Source organism: Chamaea fasciata, unplaced genomic scaffold (assembly GCF_029207755.1).
Source record: "Chamaea fasciata isolate MVZ Bird 193981 ecotype frontalis unplaced genomic scaffold, bChaFas1.0.hap1 SCAF_7, whole genome shotgun sequence".
NCBI lineage: Eukaryota > Metazoa > Chordata > Aves > Passeriformes > Sylviidae > Chamaea > Chamaea fasciata.
This window is the reverse complement of record NW_027094092.1, coordinates 51,071,032-51,092,314: the sequence shown is the minus strand read 5'-3', so window position 1 is coordinate 51,092,314 and position 21,283 is coordinate 51,071,032. Positions and strand designations below refer to the sequence as shown.

Here is a 21,283-nt window from a genome sequence, read left to right as displayed (position 1 = left end):
GGCTGTAAAGGAAACAATTGCATGGCTTGGATGGTATGACTAGCTATGCACTGTTAAGTGTTCAGTGTCCTGTACAAGCAAAGCTCAAGACCTGCACACCATTAACAAATTACTCCCCTTAAGTCCCCAGTCAGCAGTGCTGTGCCTGGGATTTCAGTCTGCATCCACCTAATACCTTTGGTAGCCTTGTTCTGCATAGACACCTCCCTTTTATTACTGCAAATCTGCAGGAGTGCAGATGATGGGACCTGTGTTTTTTTCAGCGAGAGCAGATGTGTTGGGACTGTCCTTTAGGCCACCGTCCTTCACTTGCTTTGGCAAAAAGCTCCTGAGGTGGTGGCAGCCTGTGCAGGACACAGTGCTCAGCCAGAGATGTGAGAGGGCCATGTCTGCCTGTGAGAGAAGGCAGGGCTGCTGCCATTGCACCACTCAGGCTCTCTCCTTGCGCTCTGCAGTGCAGGAGGCAGAGCTGCCACCCCACAATGAGTGAGTCGCCTTCCTCTTGCCACCAAGTGACAGCAGGAGCTCAAGGGACAAATGAAACAAAGAAAGGCAGGGCCATGTGGACAATAAACAGTTTATTACCAACATGAACACAGATACTGTGATGCACCGACGTACCATTTTTTAATATTGTGATAACTCTGAGACAAAGAACTTGTTGGCTGACAACTAAACATGTCTCTTTCTTCTGGTGATGCCTCAATACATTTCTGTTGGCAAAGGATCTTCATTTACATTGCAGACTACTAGTAAAATTACTTTGAAGTCATCTATCAAAAGCAAATGGTTCACGTGTGTTCTTATCTACTACTAAAAAGAAAGGTAATACATTTAAATAAGCAAATACAAAATACAAAAAAGGCTGACAAATCCAATGGGCAGTGTCAGATGAAATCTAAAAAATCCAGAAATTTAAAATTTAATAATCTTTAGATTAAGACTTGTAAAATGAAGCGAATCCAAGGCAGCAGCAAGCTTCAAAGTGTGCTGAGTCTGCTAATAAAAAGGGTGTAAGAACAAAGACAGTGCCGGTGTCCTCTCTCACCATCTTGCATGACCTTGGTACACTTAGAAATGATCCAATCTTCCTAGCATTCTTAGTACCGTCCAAATGCTTTGCAATCATTATGTTGTACTGATTCTACTCAACTCCTGCCGTATGGCTAGAAAACCAAACCAGAAAGTTAGTGCATAAAGTTATATCCAGTGTGATGGAAAAGGCTAAATACAGAGGTTGCAGAAAAGTACACGCTGGTAAAAGGATGAGTGGAGGGTAAAAGGATGAGTAAGGGTAAGCAGTCAGCTGCTGGCTTGCAAACTGCAGTACTACTGTAAGAAGTTGCATCTGTGGTGTATGTGAATGCCTTATTTTGCACTGGAATGAACTAGGGAGGCTCTGAGGGCCAAGCTGCTGGGACAGTAGCATATGGACAAGGGTCTCTCCAACTGCAAACTGCCTCGAGGTTTTGTGAGCACACAGATTCAGGGCAAGGGCACGGGGAATGGATTTTAGCTGTTTTACAGTCTCCTCTTTTTTCCCTTCTCTGTGAATCTAAGGTGGGGAGTGCAGGGTGTGGACATGCATCTTTGTATGCCCTAATGTGGCCTTCAAATGGGAATTTTGCTGTGCATTTTAATAATGGCCCTGAAAAATACCTTCAGCAGTAAACTGCAGAGCAATTTATAAAAAAGTACTGTTACATTTGGTACAGCTGCTGTACTTGTCAATTAATTGTAAAAATATGTGGCTATTTAGAAACCTGTAATGGAGTGAAGGCCTGAAATAACTCTTCAAGGATAGGAAACCTACAGAAGATTTTTGGGAAGGATTTTCGGTTAGCTTCCTTTGTCCCTCCTCATCCCGGACCTGTGTGGCCGGGAAGTTACAAATGATTTCACGCTCGCTGATTGTGATAAATTGATGTGCATGGGCTACAGGCAGGCCCTTTCTCACCCTCCCACCTGTGAGAAACACCAGCCAGTGAATTTCCCATAGGCTGGTGGTAAAAATGCTCATCAACAGCATAATAAAGGATGTAAACGCAGTGTTATGGTCAGAGCTCAGACGAGGTAGATGCTTGTTCTTCAAATGTGTGTATAAATCAGAGCTGTTCAGAGAAGTCTGAAAACACCAGGGAACTCTCTGCAGTTCCTATCATCTTATCTATGGAAAATTAGTCATAAAGGTGAGAAAAATAATAATTTTTCTCTTTCTTACCATCAATTATCTCCTCTTTCACTTTGTGTAACTCTCTTACAACTTCCTCCAATATTTCCTGATGAGACAAAACACAAGTCAGCTGCTCAGAATTTCCTTCTAACTGGTGGAAGAAAATGCAAGTTTAACATGGTTGTGCTTGTCCCCCACCTCCACTGCTGGTCAGAGCCTAGCACTACTAACAGCTACATCTGCACTCCCAGGCACGGATGCAGAAGATGCTGGCATATTTACTTGCACGTTTCTGTGCAGACACAATGATGAAATAGCAGTGAGATTGTGCTCTCTTGCTGCTCACCAGCTAGCCCTTCTCTAGGCACCTAGTTGTAGAGGAAATCAGAAGACTGAACAGCCATCTTGCTTGTACAGCGCATGCATGGGGGAAAATGGGTAGCTTGCCAAATCTCTAAAAGTGCAAATGACATTTTCACTCACCTGTTTCATTCGATCAAAATCTAAGGCATCCATAGCCACATCATTGCTGCTGCTCACTGGCTTCATCCTTGAGAAATGGAAGAAAAGCATAAAAAAGTCAGTCAGATCCCTGCAATGTGTGCTGAGCTGCACCCACCTGATGGTGTGGATGAAATCCACTCCAGAGTGGGAGCACCTGTGTTCAAGTGCTGGACAGGAGGCTCCCTATTGTGCTGCTCAGGAATATTTGGCAGCCAGAGAGCAGCACCGCTCCTGTATGCACAACCTGACCCTCAAAGGTGCTGTGAACTTTTTAATTTTTTTTTTTTTTTTGGTGTGTGTGTGTTGGGTATCTCAACGATTTCAGATTAGAAAATGCTGAGGGGATAAAGCCTGTTAAAACACTGTGTTCTATTATGGCATTTGCAATTTGCAAGCTGCATGTCTGGTTTTCTCTCACAACCTCTTTTCTGTACAGCAGCCCTGTTCTGACAATCTAGGCTTTCACGGGGTGTGAAAGTAATAGTAGATTACAGCTTAGAAAAATATTATTGGGAAAATAATAACCTACTAATCCTCTCCTTGGAAGACTTGAATGAGTCAAGTGTGGCTTGTTGATAGTGTTATGTATCACAGTCATTTTTTATTGACTCAGAAACAAAACCTGTCTGGCCTTAATTGGCTAGTGCACCTGAGTGTTATCAGTCTTTCTGCACAGTATTAGTCAGTGGGCTGAGCCATGATGACATCTGATAAAATAAATTAAAGAACCAGAAATTATTTGCCTTTCTCTTTTAATCAGTAACTCTAAAACATTTTAAAAACTAACCATGCTATACAAAGGCTTCAAATAACTTTGCCATCATCTTTGAGCCCAAACTGGGGGTTGGCGGAGATGCTGCTGCCTCAGGAGGGTTGCTTGGTCTTGCAAGCCTTCCTTGGGAAATCTTGACATTTGTCCTATGCTAACAGAGTTAAGAAAGATCCAAATGCCATCAAACTGATCAGGAATGGGAACAGTTCACCACCGAGAGCTTTAGAAACCTGCCCTGCTTCCCTCACAGAAGTCTTTCAAGCAAGCACTACTACTACTGAGCACTACTCCAGGTGCTAAACTAGGAAAGAATTTTTTCCCACTGAACTCCTCCTCCCAGGATGCAATGCCATTATAAAAGGTAGCTACTGAAATGTGATGGCTGCTTTAAATAGCCCATGTTTCATTCCCATTTGCAAGGAGGAAGAATGCTCTTCTTCTTTCTGTTTGAAGCTCATGTATTTCCTTGAACCAACATGTTTCACTGGTTTTAGGAGAGCTGGCAAAACTATATTTTGCTATAGTAACACTGATGCATCCCTCTGAATGTTTGGGCAGAACATGTTACAGCATTTTTAACAAAGCAGCAATTATGTGCAGATAGTTGCCATTGGCAACTTCTCTCTCTCCAGACTATCAGCACTGTCATACACCTAACAATATAAAATAAGGGACATCTCTTTGCAGTAAATACTAAACATTTGTAAGCCTGTGTTCTACCTCCTTATTCAACTTATCCATCTATCTCAGTGTCCAGTATCACTGGGTGGTCCTGGACCAGCATGGGAAACAAGCCTCTCTCCCTGTCCAACATCAAACTTTATCTCAATCTCTGTGATTAAAAACATGGGTGCTGATCCTGAAGCTTGGCTATTCTGACTGATAGGACTTCTGGAGTCCTACCTTAGGTTTCTTGGCTTTTGACACCTGCTAGTTTTTGTTCCCCATGTGTCTGAAAGACCTGTCTGTGGTGGGGCCTTTTTACATCTTGATTTTATTACCAAGTTTCACTCTCCTTTCTTATGCACCCACTGCAGTTGCATGGGTAGAAGAATAACTTCCCTTATCCCAGCTGCAAGCTCTTCAGATCATTGCTGCTTTTGCTTTTTAATTTCTGCAGAAGTTGGTCAATGAAAGCTTCACCTATTGGCAGTGTCACCATGAACCTGCTGTAGAAAGATGGTCCAAAATGTGATTTCCACATGGCACAGCACTGCCAGACCTGTGTCTCTGACACACACACACACACAGAGATGGATCAAGTGCTGTTTCCAGCATGATTAACATCTGTAATGCCCAAGTGAGCAGGGGGCTGTTTCCATGGAACAAACCTCTGACATGACACCTTCACACTTTGTGCAGTGACAGACAAAGCAGATTGCAAAAGAATGAGTAAAAGATGCAGCAGGAGACAAACGCTAGTGCTGAATGATGGGATGAGCCAAAGGACAAGCCAAGACAGTTAAGAAGCCAGGCAGTTAGCCAGTACCTAGAAGACACGTGGGATTGTGTGGGGCTCTTAGCTTCACAGCTCTTCACCACGGATGGATTTCTACAGCAATGGAATGAAACGAGACATGAGTCGTGCGCGTGCCACAGGGACAGCCATGACCATCCCGCCTGCTGGCCAGCCGCAGGGACACCCCGTGCAGCTCACCTAGAAAGTAATGAAGATACAGGCTTTTCAACAGAATTGCTCCTTTCCCATGGCTTCTTCCCAGAGTCTGAAAAACAAACATGAAGAGTTACTTTATTATTTTTGCTCTAAAAATAAAAAATATCCTGACATTGATTGTCTTATACAGCTGCTTTTATTCAGCGAGGATGAGTGACTTAGGAAAAGAACCAGGAAAATGAGATTGCTGAATGAGTGCATTTGCCTACATTATTGGGAAAGCATTGGCAAAATTCTGCTTAGTGATCCCTTTAATTAGGGACCGCATAGTTAAACAATACTAAAAAGAAATGAAACTGGAACAGTAGGAAGAAAAAGCATAAAAAAATTCTATTAGGAAATACAGGCTAATTGCTGCAAGGCTTACTTTATTCAATACACAATATTTATTTCTATTTTAAGTTAATAACTCTTAGGTTTTTTGTTTGCATAGTTGGCAGAAAATGTGGGTGTATGTAAAAATGGGCAGTAAGACCCCACTATGCGAATCTCCACAGAGAATTTATTTAATGTTGTGTACATCTAACTCACAGAACATTCCTAAAAAGCTGTATTGCATAACCCTTGTTGCTGAAAGTGATTCCAATCATCCCAAGTGTCTTCCTAAAATTAACTGCTGCAGAGATTTGACAACTTCATATACAAGGATTTGCTCCTCTGTGAGGTCCTAAAAAGCCTTTTAAAATAATTATAGGCATTCCCAGGAAATCTCTAGATCTCATTTACATACACCTTTCTCCTGGCTTCCTCCCCTTCTCTAGCAAAGCACACAAGTCATGGCTTTATTCCAGAAGGAAATGGTTAAATAATCATTCCCTTGGGAGAGATTTCTCTCAGCATGCATGAAAGCCAGGACTGTTGTAGGGATGAATGTGAGTGCTTGCAGCTCATCTGCTCAGATACAATTATTTCAATTAATTGTAGGAAAAACAATTTCATCTAAGAACTCTCCGGATCAGTCTTACTGCAACAGACTATTAGATTAAGGAAGAATAGCAGTTTGATATCCAAACCCCAACTGTATAGATCAGGACAGCTACACTACAAAAAGTAAAATAATACAACTTTTTTCTCTTAAAAGATTCAGGTATGTAATGTTGAAGACAGATCCTCAGCTACATGTCTAACTGAACTGTCTGTCTTGTCTGTCTTGCAATTCTCTTGATTGTGAAGCATATAAAAGTCACGATTTCTTGCTGAGTACAGTTTTTAAAACAAAGGTATTTGGGAATTTTTCTGTTAGTTACTGCTGCTGCATTCAGAAGTAGGACAATGAATCCAGAGTCTAGAGGTGGTGGAGAAGATTAGATTAAGAAGACAACTACAATGCCAGCAGTTCAACTTAATTAATACCTGATGAATTTTGCTGCTGCTGGGCAGAGCCTCGTGTACTGGTTGAAGGAGAGGTGCTAGCATCATCCTACAAAGAGAAAAACAGGACATTACTGAGTTTTGGGGATGAAGTGCAGAGTCCTCTTCTACTCTGGAGACAACTGCAGCACATGTGGTACAAAAGCAAGTTTCCTCCCTGTCCAACAGGCACTGCTGCCAAGGTATGGGCTCAAGGCCATTTAAACTTTAACTTTTCTCACAAAAAATGGATGGCAAAATACTTTTTTAAATAATAAAATCCTTTTTATTTTAGTTAATGTGGAAAACTTTCCATGATTACACTCAATCACTCATCTCTATATACCAAACCAGGTGAAACCACTCTAGAGTGCTGTCTGCTGTTGCCTAAATACAAATCATCCACTTCTCAAATTTAGAAACTCTCTGAGATATAGAAACCAAGCCAAGCAAGTTCTTCACATGCTAGTCTTTCACCCCAGGACAGCCACCAGTACTAGAGAGAGGAGTTCAGGTACTAACAGAATGTAACCAAATCAATCAGTACTCCTCTTAAGTAGAAGACTAAACATTTCATCAGAGATCTGGACTCTTTTATCTTGGATGTATGTACGACAGATCATAAACCCTTCATCCATATATTTGGCACGACAATATTATCTAGCAGCCCTCAAAACATACTCAGCTCAATGAAGAGCATCAGCTCTTCATTGTCAAATGGAATTGCACCCAGTTTGAAAGAAGATACCTTGAACATGAAATGTACTCAAGATACAAATTAAACAGGTGCTCTCTAAAGCACTTTTCTAAACAGTTTGGTGCTATTGAAAAGTTTGGTTGAGGATATAAACCAACGTAGAGTTTCAAGGAGAGAGAATAAGGGACAGAAAGCACAGGCTGGCAAGTTAGAAGTTAAATGGTGCCTTTCATCTCCAAGTGTATGGCTCAAAACCAGTTTTGGGGCAAGATTAAGAGCAATGGTTGCATAGTGGGTTCAACAGGCAAATTCCATGCTTGATGCATGCCTCAGGGAACATTCAAAAAATAGCTGCTTTTCTCCCTAAACAGTGGAAAGTGCTTATTCCTGCTCTTCCTACAAACCCTTTTTGCTTGGGGCAAGACCTAGATTGTTTTAATGGATTTCCTACTGAACAGCTTTGTCTTTGGAGACATAATCTCTACGCAGGCAATATGAGACACACAGGATGCTTTATGACCTTGTAGCTGTGGCAGAAAGCCTTCACAAGGGTACTGGCTAGCAACAGGAAAGCTGAATGAGCAGCAGCCTGGAAAAGCACCACATTGAGAAGGATACAGTGCAAATCCTGCCCTCTCCTAAAACGGGAAAGATCTTCCACCCTTTACCAGTTCAACAGGTAAAAAAGTGTTTTCATTTGCATGTTGAACTCAAAATTGTTGCATCAAGTTCAGTCTACAGACTGAGTCAAATAAAACCACTTGTATAATTGCTTTTGTGGAAGAGAAATTAGTCAAAGTCCCCAAAGTTGTCCAAATGCTATCTCAGTTTAGTGTAGCTACCGTGGTCACATATTTTGACTTCTGCATGATCTAATGGCTAATACACCGTTTTCTCTTCTTCCACCAGGCATGTTCTCTATGTACTCTGGAGTCTGAAGTGAGCTGATTGTTGCTTTGCATGGAGGTTGGCAATCCAAAGCTACACTGCAGGGTTGATGGTCCACTTCAGCTTAGCTCAAGCCTCAAATATAAAATAAGAAACATGAACTTTATCTCAAGTTAACTTGCCAGAAGTTTCAATGCACCTTCTTACTGGGCAAGAATCCCCTGTTCACTACAAGACTGGAATTAGACCATGAAATAGAACTCATTAACCTGGTTTAGACAATACCTCCCCTATGAATAAAGCAGCTGTTTTTGTTTATAGGGTGCTGTTCCCAGGAAAGGTGGGAGCAGTTACATTTGACTTTGGATCGAATGTGCACATCTATTCCTGGATCAGCAGTGCTTGTTGTTGCCTGCCAGACACAGTGAATGAGCACAGGACTTTGACTTACAAGGAATCTGCAAGAGCACAATGGGAGGAGTGTTTCACTTACATTTTGGCTTTCCTCTTCCTTTTTGTCAGCTGGCTTGTCTGACTGCGACGCTGCTTTCCTCCTTTGCAAAGGAACAGGAGATAGGACACAGTCAACCCTCTAGAAACAATCCTCATCGGAAGACTGATTCAGGCTTTGGTGGGAGTTACTATTTATTTAGCTCATCCCAGAGAACATAACAATGGCTGGATGTGTCTGGTTGTGTAGGACTGGGGTGGAGGTGAAGCATCCAGATCCCAGTGACACAACTCAGGGAGAGGGGCAATATTAATATTATGAGGTGGTGTTTAACAGAGGAATGCAGGGCGCAGAGCATAAGGAAATGTGATGCAACAGAGGGAGGAAGCAGAGCTGGGTTTGAAACTGGGTGAGAAAAGGATGGCTTCTCTCCAGGGTTCAGGAAGTCCTGACTCCTGGGTCCTACACAGGAGGAACAACTCACTCCCCATCAGGGGTTTCTGAGGACCAACCCTGCCCACAGCAGGTGGCTCAGGTGGGCATTGCAGTGAAGACACTGCTCTCAGCCAGCTCCAGTGTCAGTTTGTCACCTGTCCTATATCCCACATCCCTGATCCTGCATGGAGAAAGGGCTGTAGCAGTGCTTCCACATGACGGGAAAACTGTCAAAAAAGCCCTTCAAGCCAGGTCCACCCTCACTGGGAGAGACTGGGCACCATTTCTGCTCAGCCAAGACTCCTTCTTCCCTCCAGGGTGGGAGAGCTCTGGCTGGAGACAAGGAATCAGGAAACGAGCCCACCTGCCTGGTTTTCAAGTGCCTTTGGTGAACAACAAGGGATTATTTTTGTCTCAAAACCACTTCAAAGGCAGCAGAGCTCCTGAGTAGTAGTAGTAGTTGTAACAGCAGCAGCAGCAGTAGTAGTAGTAGTAGTAGTAGTAGTAGTAGTAGTAGTAGTAGTAGTAGTAGTAGTAGTGGTAGTAGTAGTGTTGGTGCTGTCTACAGAATCTGAGTTAGGACCTGAGACCCACACTCATTTCTGCTTCCCAAGGAGGGGCAAAACTCTCAGAGAAGTAAGTGGCAAGGAGCTGCAATCCATCCACTAGGGAAACTGGACTTGACAGTAAACAAAGATGTTGGTTATTTATTTTTGAAAAATGCATGGTAAAACTTCCTGGGCTTTAGCCAAACTGGATGATGAGAAGAAAACCAAATTCTTGATTTTTAAGCCCTATTTAGGTTCTAAGCAGTACTCCAGCAGGCCAGGTGCTGAGGCTCTAGAAAACCAATTTCCCATTTTAGACCATTAGGAGAACTGCAACTCAAGTCTCCACGTGGACTTTAGTTGTGCTGAACTTTACCCGTATCCACCTGTGAACATTACCCTTAGCAGATGTTTTAAAAAACACCAATATGATAGGTTTTTCATTTAGTCTTGGTTCTGAAGTGAACAAAATTCAACTCAGGAAAAAAAAAATGCCAGGAAGCACTAAGAAAGGCTTCTGAGAAAAGCCTCACTAGATACACAACTTGGAGGATTTGATGAAAATTTGACAAACAAACAAAAAAACTGAGAGGTGTGTGTCTGTAAGACACAGTGCTCTGTGAAAATTATTTTCAGATATTCAACTGCATTAATAATTTTACTAGATCAGTAATAATTTTTTGGTCTTTCTCTAATATTTACTTGATTCTTCTAACAAAAAGAAGTTGTAATTATTACAAATCGAAGTGAGGAAAACATTTGCCAGGGTGAGAGAACAGTGTTAGATTTATGTCCTACAACAAACTTAACTGGACTGGGAGTGACAGTGGTCTGTGGGTCCACTATTATGTTTGCACTTTAGTCCTGAGGCAAAGGGCTGCTCTCACAGGGCTCACTGAATCTAGAGAGTGGTATTTTATAGCATCTGAGCTCTCAGAAATGATTTCTTCCATTACTTACCAAGCATTAGACATATTCCCTGTTTCTGAGCATGGGGTTTAATGCTCAGAAAAGGGCCCCTGAGATCCCATGCTCATAACTCTGATTTCTGTATTGAAAATGCTCAATTTAAAACCAAACCTATATTTTTTTAACCTCCTGGTAATAGTAGACAAGTAAGGCGGGTAAGTACAACCTGAAACACAGTGCCAGGTTCTTCCTTTCCCTATGTCATCATGTATAAAAAGGAATTTGCAGTCAAAAGAAATCCTCTTAGTATCAGCTTAGCAGCACATGCCCAGACTGCATGTGCACTTCTGTATTTCCAAGTACTTCCATGGCTTTGTGAAGAAATATTTAGTGGACAACTCTGTTGCTATCAGCTCCCTGGGAAAGGATTTGGAGCTCATTTATTTTCATAGTAGAGGCAGCACAATGCTCATGGCAGTGCAAGTGCTTTTGTCCAGATACCAGGGGGAAATTGACCCTAAATACCTGAAGACACAAGCCAAAAGCCATACTGGAGTACACTTTATACTGGAACCACACAAGTGTGCAGAACTTCTATGTCCAAACGTATGAGATGTCCATTCAGCTTGCTTGCTTGAACAGAGCTAGTTATCCCAGCATCTAGTAACCAAACCTTACTTTGCTTGTGGACAACTTTCAGTTAGGGAAGGTCATTCTTGATACAGAGCAGGCCAAGAACCAGTAAAAAACTATTAAGACTTGTCAAGCTACTTTAATTCTGAAAGAAAATTACCTATTTGGTATTTTATAATGCTGGGAACTTTTTAGAGTGTTGTGTATTTATTTAGTACTTTTCAAAGGATTACATCCACAGTCCATGTTCAGAATTTCTTCTGAAATGAACAGGACATGGAAGAAAGTTGAAATCAGATCTTTTGAGCTGAGAACGGTCTTTATACTAAGACAACATTATTTAAAAACTTCACCTTTGTGCACCCTACAACTGTACCTACCCTTCACTATTTTATTCATCCTTTTCTTTCACTATTTGTAAGTTTAAAGAATTTAGATCTAAAATTAGAGCATTTTACACTAGGAAAAGGCAGACGATTTTTCCAATGCAACACTTTTCACATTAAAAGTTGAGCAACACTGGTGACCAACACCTATGCAGGACCTGTCAAATAGCAAGGAAACACCTACTGCTAACCACAAAAATGACAGTGCCTTGTTCCACAGTTTGCTGCAAATCTCATGGGGCATACTTGAGGTATAAGTACAAACCTTTTTGCCAGTAATTTATTCATTTCTTCCATTAGTCCTCCTCCACCTCCTCCACTACTTGTTCGATTGGCATCGCTCTTAGAGACCCCACTGGGGCTGGACCCTCCTGAACCATCTTCTGGCTTAAGAGAGAAATCAAGATTAGAATTAATGAAAGGTTTGCTTTACAACCACGCCCTTAATGATTAGTTTTCCCAGGTGTTAGGAACAGTGATCACAATCACAGCCCGAAACCAGAGATAGGATGTGTTCTGCCTTGGGAAGAAGACCCACAAGAATATTATTAAAACCAAGACAGATCTGAGTGATGCAAATATACAGGCAAATGATTAAAAAACCCACAGCACTGCTTGTTCATAAATATGTTTATACATCCTTAAGCAACCCTTACCTAAGTGGACAGCTACTGACCAGGCCTCAGCAGTCACTGCTTTTTTGTAAGTATAATGTAGTTTTAACCACTTAAAAAAAGTGAAAACACTAACACATAGTACAATGGTGGACTGTGTTGAAGTAACGAAATCCTGGCAATGTGAGAATTCACAGCCATTTGCTAACTCGTATGTTCTGAAAAGCATAAACTCTAGCCAACATTTCCTGCTCAGCTTGATTTGCACTGCAAAATGACAATTAAAAGTTCACCCAACGCTCAGCTGAAGCATGTTTCACCATGTTTTACTCTGGGTTTGCAGACCATTACACCAAGCCGTGCCAGGCCTTCCTGCAGCAGAGAAGAACCCATCGGGGAGTACCAGTGGCACCTCCTTACCCGTTGAACTCTCCTTAGTTTGGCACCAGCCAGAGCTGCTGCGAGCCCTGACACTGACCCGTCTTCAGCGCCAGCCCCTTGGCCGGCGCCGGCAGGCAGCGGGGGCGGCGGGGGCGGCGCGGCTCCCATGGGTGGTGGAGGGACTGGGGGCGGTGGCGGAGGTGGGGGCCCCCCAGATGAAGCAGGGATCACAGCACCACTGGGGTGGCCAGGTGGAAGTGATGGGCCTGAAATGCAGAGAACAGGAATTAGATGTGAGGCATGATCTCCTCCAGCCCATAGACAAGGTCACGTTCCCACGCCCAACGCCACAGCCTGACTCCAGGACAAATGGTCAATGCAAGGAAGCACCATGCAGGTGAAGAATGGGAAGAGGTGTTTGTATCAATGGCCAGTCAGCTACAATTGTGTCCTCCTGAGAGACCCTGTCACTGACAGTGTTCTCCCTCCTCTTCTCCCTGGCTGGGCTAGTGTTTCATTCTGTGTCAGAATCAGAACACAGACAATGCTTCCCAATTCATAAATGGCATGTCCTTCTGCTTCTCCCACAGCTTTCTACATGGAGATAATAAACTCCACGGACTTTGGTTGACATCAGCTTTTGAGGAGAATTGTGGGCTAAAGTGACACATCCTCCTTTCTGTCATGCAGGAGGTGTGTGGCCTCAGCCAGTTTTGCAGAATAACCAGGGAAGACTCCAGCTCCAAGTACCCCAAGGTTCTGCAAAGCTCCTCTCAGCAGCAGCCTGTTGGAAGGACTGATGGTGGTAACTCCATTGCAGTGTTTGACAGGTCTCTAACAGGTCAGTTTAACATACACACTTCCCCAAGGGTATTTCCCTGTGTACACTCTGTCAGAACGAGCTGCTCTTGGTATGTATTCACAACTTCAGTTTTTCAGTAAGTGTTACTTTGAAAGACAGGTGAGTTTTGACTGAGAAATATTTGGAAACCATATTTAACATTAACAGCTTGTTTTTCTTATCTAGGTTTTCTTATAATACTGCCTTATTTCTGTGGTTACTTCTGCCATTATTTCACACTCCCAATTCCATTCTTGAAATGAACCATAGCTGCTATTAGAAATACTTTAAACATTTCAAGCCCTCTTTCGTTCATGAACATAATAGCTAGTAATTCATTGTGGGTACATTTAATTGTAATTGCAAAACTACACCCACCTAATTAGAGGGCAGCCTCAGGCAAAAATTGAACTGAGTCAAAATAATGGAGTGATGTGAGTTTAAAATAACTTTATTGAACTAAGTGGATTTCAAGGACTTACATCAGCTGAAGGACTGAGCCTCCAGAGGTTACAGTAATACTTTTAGCAGAAAGTAAAAGGAAGTGTCTTAGTTTTCTTTCTTTTGTAGGCACACCACTTTAGCATTATATGTGGTTATAAACCTGAATAGATCCAAGTCTCACAACATACACTCTGAATTGCAAATAGGCATTTCTTGCAAATTGTTCTCACTCCACAGGCTTTAGAAAGGCACAAGAAATCAAGGCCATATACAAAGTGGCCAGATCCAAGCCCTTCATCTGCCTTCAATAAGTAAGGTTTGCTGGAATAGTTACAGTGACAAGCCCACAACTATTAATGCAGTGAATACCAGGAAAAGAGTCTCTTGAATTAAATAAATTGCACAACCACAGGGGATTCCGGGTATCTTAAACTAAATCCATGTTCTATGTTTTACTGGTAACAGAAGTAGCACTTAACAAAAAGAGTAAAAATCACAACCTCTACCAATATTCCTACACAGAAACCTACTGCAGACCTGGCCTCCACCTTCAGAAGAGCCCGTTTGCTACATTTGGACCAGCTGAAAATAGGCTCTAAATGAAGGTCTTAGAAACAATTTGATTCTGCTGAATTACAAAAATCTAAGTCTGGGACAATACAGTAGGAATATCCATGGCAACAACCCAGCTGCAGAGTCCTGGTTCTGCAGTTCTTACTTTTTGCCTGGTCCCTGGACCAGTCTGGAGTGATTTTGATATTTTTTCACCCCAGTTTCAGAAATCACATACAGCAGGAGTGGCTTTGGGTCTCTCAGCCCTTTCTCTATCAGTGAGGGGCAGTGCCAACCAGGCTTTTTGAACAGGTGACAGCTGAGGCTTTACACAGGTTGCAACTCATTCAAAATCAGTACTTACTCAAGTGGGCAATGGCTGATGATGTCATGTAAGGAGGGGTCCTCTTGGGCAAAGCCACCTCAGACACAGCAGCGTGAGGGGGAGGCAATGGAAGATAGTGTGACATGGGCTGACACCACTGCTGTGCAGGACAAGGTGACAAATGGGAGGATGGGGAGGGAGCCTGGCCAGAGGAGCTGGGGGGGCTGGCGATGGTGGGCAGGGGGGAGCAGGGTGCAGCTCCTAGGTGTGGAAAGAAGGACCCATCCACACTTTTCACCTGGGTTCCAGGGGGGCCTAAAGCAATTTGCTCTTCAGGATGCCCGTTCAGGAGTACATTTGCTGAGGTCTCCCACCCTGCTTTATCTGTGGGTGCCTTGACCCTGTCAGGTGGGACAGGAATCGCGGGCAGGATGGTGGGACCACGTGGCTGCAGGACGTCACCCCTCTGCAGAGATGGTGCATTTGTGGCAGAGGGAGAAGAAGACTGAGGAGAGCAGGAAAGAGAAGAGCCCCTGAGAGGCTGGTGAGAGGGAAAGGGAACATGGGAAGGATGGAGAGGTGGTGGAGACAGCGAGGTTTGCCTGATGCCTGGCATGACAGTCCTGCCACTTGGGCAGACTGGAGGGGAGGAAGCTGGGGCTGTTGGCAGCTCAGAGGTCGAGTGCCTGTGCAGGAACTGCGAGGGCTCTCTGGCTCTCTGCTGGGATAGGAAAGGGGGTTGACTAGTGGGCTCAGGGATAACGGGTGCTGAAGAGACAGCACTGGCTTGAGGTAGTGGGGGAAGCACAACACCAGAGGCAGGAGCATTGCAGTTACTAGAGGCAGGAGGAGGAGACTGGGGCTGAGAGGGGGGAGAACATATGCTTGGTTGAAGAGTGGAAACTAAAAGAACAGAAAAGACAAATGAAAAGAATAAGGTGGGTATGCCGGAAGGAACGAAACCAAGGCCAAGTGGAACGGAGGAAAAGGAACCGTGAAGTAAACGCAAACAGAAACTCAAACAAAGCAAAGAGGAGATGGTGCAGGCACCAGCTTGGGGATTTCCAGCCCTCAGCAGAACTGGAGGGGTGTGCAGAGCAGAGCCCTGGCAGCATGGGATGGGCTGCATGCTCTGGTGCCAGTGAGCCTCCTCCAAACCCCACGTGAATCTGAGTCAGGATCACGAGCATCACCTTTGCACCAGGGACAGGTGCAAGGGACAGGCTGAACACAGAGGTGGCCACCTTGTAGGCAGAGAGGGAACAGCCAGCAGCCCATAGGAGCCATGTCCCATTCCTTTTGGATGCCAAGGCAGGATTTTGGCTAAGTTCCCTATACAGAACAGCACAGTAACCTGCTGAAATGAGTCCAACTCTTTCTGTCACCAAAGGCATGTATGTGTGTCTGAGCTGGTTTTCTAGTCAAAAGGTTTAAAAGCTGAGGAAAAACATTTCATTTATGTGGCCAGATTAACTGAAAAAACTTGCCCAAAACTAAAGCCCAAACACAAGACGGCCATCTCAGCTTGCTTGCTCTGCTTCCTTTCAGAGAGGCAAAGACATACTTTGTAGGTATAAACTATTCCTGTCATCTCTTCTCTCAGTTTAATGCAACTTAATATGCTATAGAAGATTTTTGTAAGCTCATTAAATATGTATATATATTCCATTAAGTGCACAGAAGACTTCATGATCACAAAATTCCCAATGAAGAGCATCTAGATCCGTCTCTTCCTCTCTGCTCTAGCTTGTTTTGTGCTGCAAGGCAATGGGAAATGCCTGACCACATCCAGCACATCAACCCCTTCATGCTGACATCCCCTGGAAACACAGTCACTCTTGCGGTGGCTGTGTTACCTGGTCTCCTCAGGGGTATGGAAGAAGCATGGCCAGGCTCCCTTGGTACACCTAAAATGCCCCTCAGCTCTACAAGTTTTGCCAAGTGCAAAACCTGCCTAGCTCCACCTGCATGCCTCAGACTTGAGCCTCTGCAAAACAACACAACCATACCCAAATGTGTGTAAGTCTCTAGCTGAAAATCTGATCTTTAAAATGTAATTGCAATTACAGCCACTTTTAGCGGTTTTTGTACAGCACCCAACAAACCCCAATAACGGCAAGAGAAGACAGTCAGGGAGAGACTGTATCTGCTTGATTTGATACATGCCTGTGGTAGAGGTTCTTCTTTCCAGAGATTCTTGGCGCTGTTGCTGTTGCTCCATCACTTGTCTAAAACAGCAATGAAAAAACCCTTGGTCATTAGGTATTCCTTGTAAATTTGAGTAAAAGCTTTATACCCTGAGAAGCACTGTGTGTCTGGGGAGAGAGCTGATCCCATGAGGTGGAGGTGGGTCTGATTTCACTTGCCCTGGCCACAGCAGTGCGACTTCGCACGTTGGGAAGCTTAACCAGGACATAGCCCTGCACGCACAGCACACTGCAGGCGTTGGTTGATGCATTTAACCTAACTCCTCAGTGGCTCTGCACAAGAAAAAGGCAGTGCCCAGTGCCCAGGAGAGCACAGCAAACATGCATGCTGTTAACCTGAAGTGTATGAGCATTGCAAGGAAAGAGTAAGTGCCTTTTCACATAAAATCACAGAATCATGCATTGGATAAAGTTGGAAGGGAGCACTGGAGGGCATCTAGTTGAACATCCCTGCTCAAGCAGAATCCCCTGGAGGACACAATCCCCAGGATTCTGTCCAGACAGCTTTTGAATACCTCCAGGGAAGGAAATATTCAGAATGACACAGTCCAGAATCTTATATGGATCAGGAGCCCAAAGCGCTTGTAGAATATTAGCATATTAGAATGAAAATATAGCAAAGCTTCATTCTGCGTTTTGGTGCTGACTGTACAAAGCCTCTGTTGTCCAGGTGCACATCCAAGCCCTTTTTGGCACTGGCCAGTCCAGCTGACAGCCCCAGCACCACCAGCGCTGCTGTGCTTCCTCTGCAAACACTGATCCCAGCTCTGCACTGCTGCTCCTTTGGCACCTTCCCCCAGGAGCTGCCCAGGCCTGCTGTCCGGCAGGGAGAGCCTCGGGACAGGTCTGCAGGGATGTGCAGTTCCAAGGGCCCATCAGCAGAGGTCTGCTCCTGCACGCTGGACTGCTCCTGCAGGAAGGGATGTCCCTGACCCCCGCCACAAACCCACCATCACTTGGCTCCTCTGAAAAAAACCCCATAGCCGAAAACCAGACTGCTTGCCAGGCTTCTCAGCAAGTGCACAGATGTGGACTAAAGATTTCAACAATATTAAAACACAACTCTGAATTTACTTTGCTGAAGCACTTGGTAATAAAGTTTATTACCATTTTCTTCCACAGTTTCTAGGTCAAATTTGCCCTAATTAGTTTCATTTATCTTTAGACCAGTCTCCACTGCGCAGTTTTCTCTTTTCTCAACAGCTTTACTTCATGGTCTGTACAGTAAAGCAGGCTCAACTCTAAGCAACATTTCTATTTTGACTCCTTGCACAGTATTTTAAGACATCTCCCTGTTACATTTTTACTTGTACTTTCCAGAGTCGGCAATGCTCAGCAATTCTATCTTATTTATATACCAACAGAAGCTTTTAAAATAAAAAGTAGTCCATAAAAATAAAGTTATATTATGTGGAAAAGAAAGAATATCTTAATTTGCAAAACAAATTTTCCGTGTTTCATATCTAGTTCAATATATGGGAAAGGAAAATACATGATTTTGCTGTGGAGGGATCAATCCTAAAGTGGTTTTATGTTCAGGACATGCAATCCTTGCAATTTCTAGAAAAATGCAGGTTTCTGAGAAAATTATCGTATGTGCAAAGGTGAATCACTTTTGAGAAAGTCTTAGTTGGTTGATTCAACTGGTGCCATTTAAGCTATGACACATTAAACCAAATAAATATAAATCTTTACTTCAATACGTACCCTAGCTCTTCCTTGATTGTTATGGATGCAACAGCATCAACTGCACTGCTAAAATATTAGTTGTTAACACATGTACTAAGAATTTCCTGAGCATACTGTCCCCTATCTTAGCTTGGCATTTATAAGCAAAATTTGATGATGAACAGCTTGATACATGCATTTTCCTGATTAAACCTGGGGAAAATTCTAGGTTTATCTAGAGAACCAACCTGGAAAATTCCAGTCTGACAGAACAGGAAAGAAACATGGGTAAAACACCCCCAAATCATTAGAGCTGCTGCAGAACACATTGAGGTACAGGGGGCAAAAATCCAAAAGAGGGGTTAGCCACTGCCACGTGAAGTCACTGGGGTTCATACTCGCCCTTTCTGCCCTTGGTCAGAAGCAGTTTATATGTGCCAAATTCACCCTCCCATGCATGCTAAAAGGAGAAGTTCTTAAACTCTTAGGAAGTCAAATTTATTCCAGTTGAACTAAATAAAGCCTGGGATTGGCACAAGGCTACTTAAGAAGTATGCAAGGAGTAAAATACAAGAGAAGACAAATGACACTCTGACTTTAAAAGATATTCTTTAAATATTTGTGTAAAGATCTCTAAAAAATCTTTTAAACAGACAAATTTGTAGGGTAGATACCATAACTTAATTTCCTTCCTGCTTATAAGATGTTAAAAAAAACCCCCAAGGCTTAAAATTAGGTCTGCTCTATGCTTAAAGAATGCATCAGCATAATTAAAGCTGAAAGTCCTCTAGTGCAGATGCAGTAATATCTAACTGCATCTACTGGCATGTCTTATTCCACTCCAGTGGAGCAAAAGAAGCATTCCTAGGGCCATGTGCCCTGTAGCAGTCAAATAACACCTACCCAAAGGGCTTTTACTGTCTCTAAACAAAACAGAATAAATAAAATATTTTTATTCTAACATAGTTAAACTGCTCACATTTTAAACATACAGAATAGACACCCAAACTAGAGACCTGAATCACATATGGTCTCCAGAATCAGTGCCTTCCACTCCTTAAAGGAAGAGCTGGACCAGGTTTTTCAGGAAGGCAGTGGGAGAGGCAATATCACCTGCCTTGGCGTGAGCAGGGGTTCTCTGACCTTTATAATAACTCTGCTATCCCAAAGTAAATCTCAGAGTGAAATATCATCACTGCTCACCCATTTAACTGTCATAAATAGGGTAAATCCCTACTAAATCTTATTTCATTCACAGTTGTTCATTAAAGGTGCAGGAAACTAATTTATTTCCCTACTTTCCTTATAGTTTTTGAAGGCAGGAAGACTCCTGAGTACCTATCAAGCAAAGAGTTTACCTAGAGTGTGAACTTTGGCTCACTTCACCCTTTGACAGTCATTACAGAATCATTAGCAATAATCAGAAAACGTTCAGAACCAGCTTAAAATATGTACAAGTAAAACCAGCAGTGCTTACTGGTGAACTTGCATGTTCATCCAAGCTACAAACTAGAACTCTGCCACAGCTGATTAACTCACCTTCTCTGTGCTTCCATCTCATCTGGAGATGGACCATTCTGGATCTGGCGCTGGGCAGCTGGACCTACAGAAAAAATGAGAGGATGCTATTAAGAAGGCAAATGTGTCTGACTTCGAAAAAACAGTGCCACTCAGCTTGTTTCTCCACCTTACTGTGACAGATAAACCTCAAGCATTATTGTCTTGTCTTTGCTTTATTATTATTATTTTTTTTAGCCCCTTTTTTTTTCCCTATTAGACAAATTATTTCCTTGTGTACACTTTTAGTCCCACTGGGAGAATCCAGGGGCTAAATGTGGGAGCAGATTTGTCCAGAAACTTGGCACCATGGTCGCCATAGATTACACACTAATCTTTTGGTGATGTGAAGACCTGCAGTGTTGCAGAAGTTGTCCTGTAGAAGGACAGCCCATTGCACTGGGATGCATCTTTAGCTTTGACATGGTTCAGCTCCATCCTTCAAATATTATTCTGTGCTTGCATAGAAATTCAACTGCCGTGCTGAGTCTGGGAGCACACATTGTGCTAACTTGTGCTGCTCTGATGCTGAACTGGCATCAAAAGCCGCCTGATGGAAGATGCCAAGAGATGCAAAATTAAACAAGGCTTTCACAAAGGTGGCTTTTCTTTCTACAATGCTGTGGTCTTCTGCTTCTGGGAGATCTACATCAAGCTGAGCTTTCACTGGCATCCACCAACAAAAGCTGACTATGCATGTGATCATTTAAGTCACATCTCCTCTCTTGACTGATCATTTAATCTCTGTTCTCAAGGACACTGACACTACATGCCATTTTCAGAAAGAAACAATTTTTCTGAAAATAAAAGGAACTATTGGTAACATAAGTGGTCATGCATTTATTACGAGGGTTATTCCATTCATTTGAGGAGGTGGGGTTCAACTGGGATTAAACAGATAAGACTTCTATTAAATCCAACAGTAATTTTCCGGATAAACCGGGAAGGAGATCAGTTATGTGCAGGAAATTATTATGCCTACCTTATTTTTTCATTTTTAAATGTAAAGCTTCACCCTCTTAAAAATTATCCAACAAGAGCAAATCAGAATTGAACACTTACAAACCTAAATATGTCACTCTCAAATTGTTAAGCATATTTATCTCTATATTCTTTATGCATTACTGCCAGGCTGAATGTTATCTGAAAACCAATTAAGGAAGAATGAAAACAGGAAAGATGGCAGAAATGCATGGTAGTCAGAAATTCCAGTGCATTGAATCCTAAGGAAATTGTGCATATTTTTGAAATGTGTTTAAGTACTAACATTTAA

The 21,283-nt window shown here is 42.9% G+C and overlaps 2 protein-coding genes across 8 annotated transcripts in view; both read right to left on the bottom strand.

Annotated features, from left to right (window-relative positions):
• Positions 1-561: 561 nt before the first annotated feature.
• EVL (Enah/Vasp-like) overlaps positions 562-21,283 on the bottom strand; it is a 144,101-nt gene continuing 123,379 nt past the window's right edge. For 4 of the 7 annotated variants that reach the window (XM_066188798.1, XM_066188799.1, XM_066188796.1 and 1 more), the window contains exons 4-14: positions 19,993-20,056; positions 16,745-16,806; positions 12,456-12,682; positions 11,687-11,808; positions 8,553-8,613; positions 6,478-6,544; positions 5,107-5,173; positions 4,939-5,001; positions 2,657-2,723; positions 2,222-2,279; positions 562-1,166 (exon numbers count right to left, since the gene is read on the bottom strand). In XM_066188798.1, coding sequence (XP_066044895.1) covers positions 1,129-1,166; positions 2,222-2,279; positions 2,657-2,723; positions 4,939-5,001; positions 5,107-5,173; positions 6,478-6,544; positions 8,553-8,613; positions 11,687-11,808; positions 12,456-12,682; positions 16,745-16,806; positions 19,993-20,056 — 896 coding nt within the window. In that variant the 3' untranslated portion in view covers positions 562-1,128. The remainder of the gene's footprint in view (positions 1,167-2,221; positions 2,280-2,656; positions 2,724-4,938; positions 5,002-5,106; positions 5,174-6,477; positions 6,545-8,552; positions 8,614-11,686; positions 11,809-12,455; positions 12,683-16,744; positions 16,807-19,992; positions 20,057-21,283) is intronic. The other 3 variants (XM_066188801.1, XM_066188800.1, XM_066188802.1) reach the window with 3 other exon arrangements.
• Positions 14,521-15,707, bottom strand: LOC136291570 (ena/VASP-like protein). The gene has a single exon (XM_066186747.1). The coding sequence runs from the start codon at positions 15,705-15,707 to the stop codon at positions 14,607-14,609; it is 1,101 nt and encodes a 366-aa protein (XP_066042844.1). The 3' UTR covers positions 14,521-14,606.

What these genes read in the sequence shown, in the direction of transcription:
- LOC136291570 (XM_066186747.1), bottom strand. Translation starts at nt 15,707, where the DNA reads ATGCAGCCCATCCCATGCTGCCAGGGCTCTGCTCTGCACACCCCTCCA.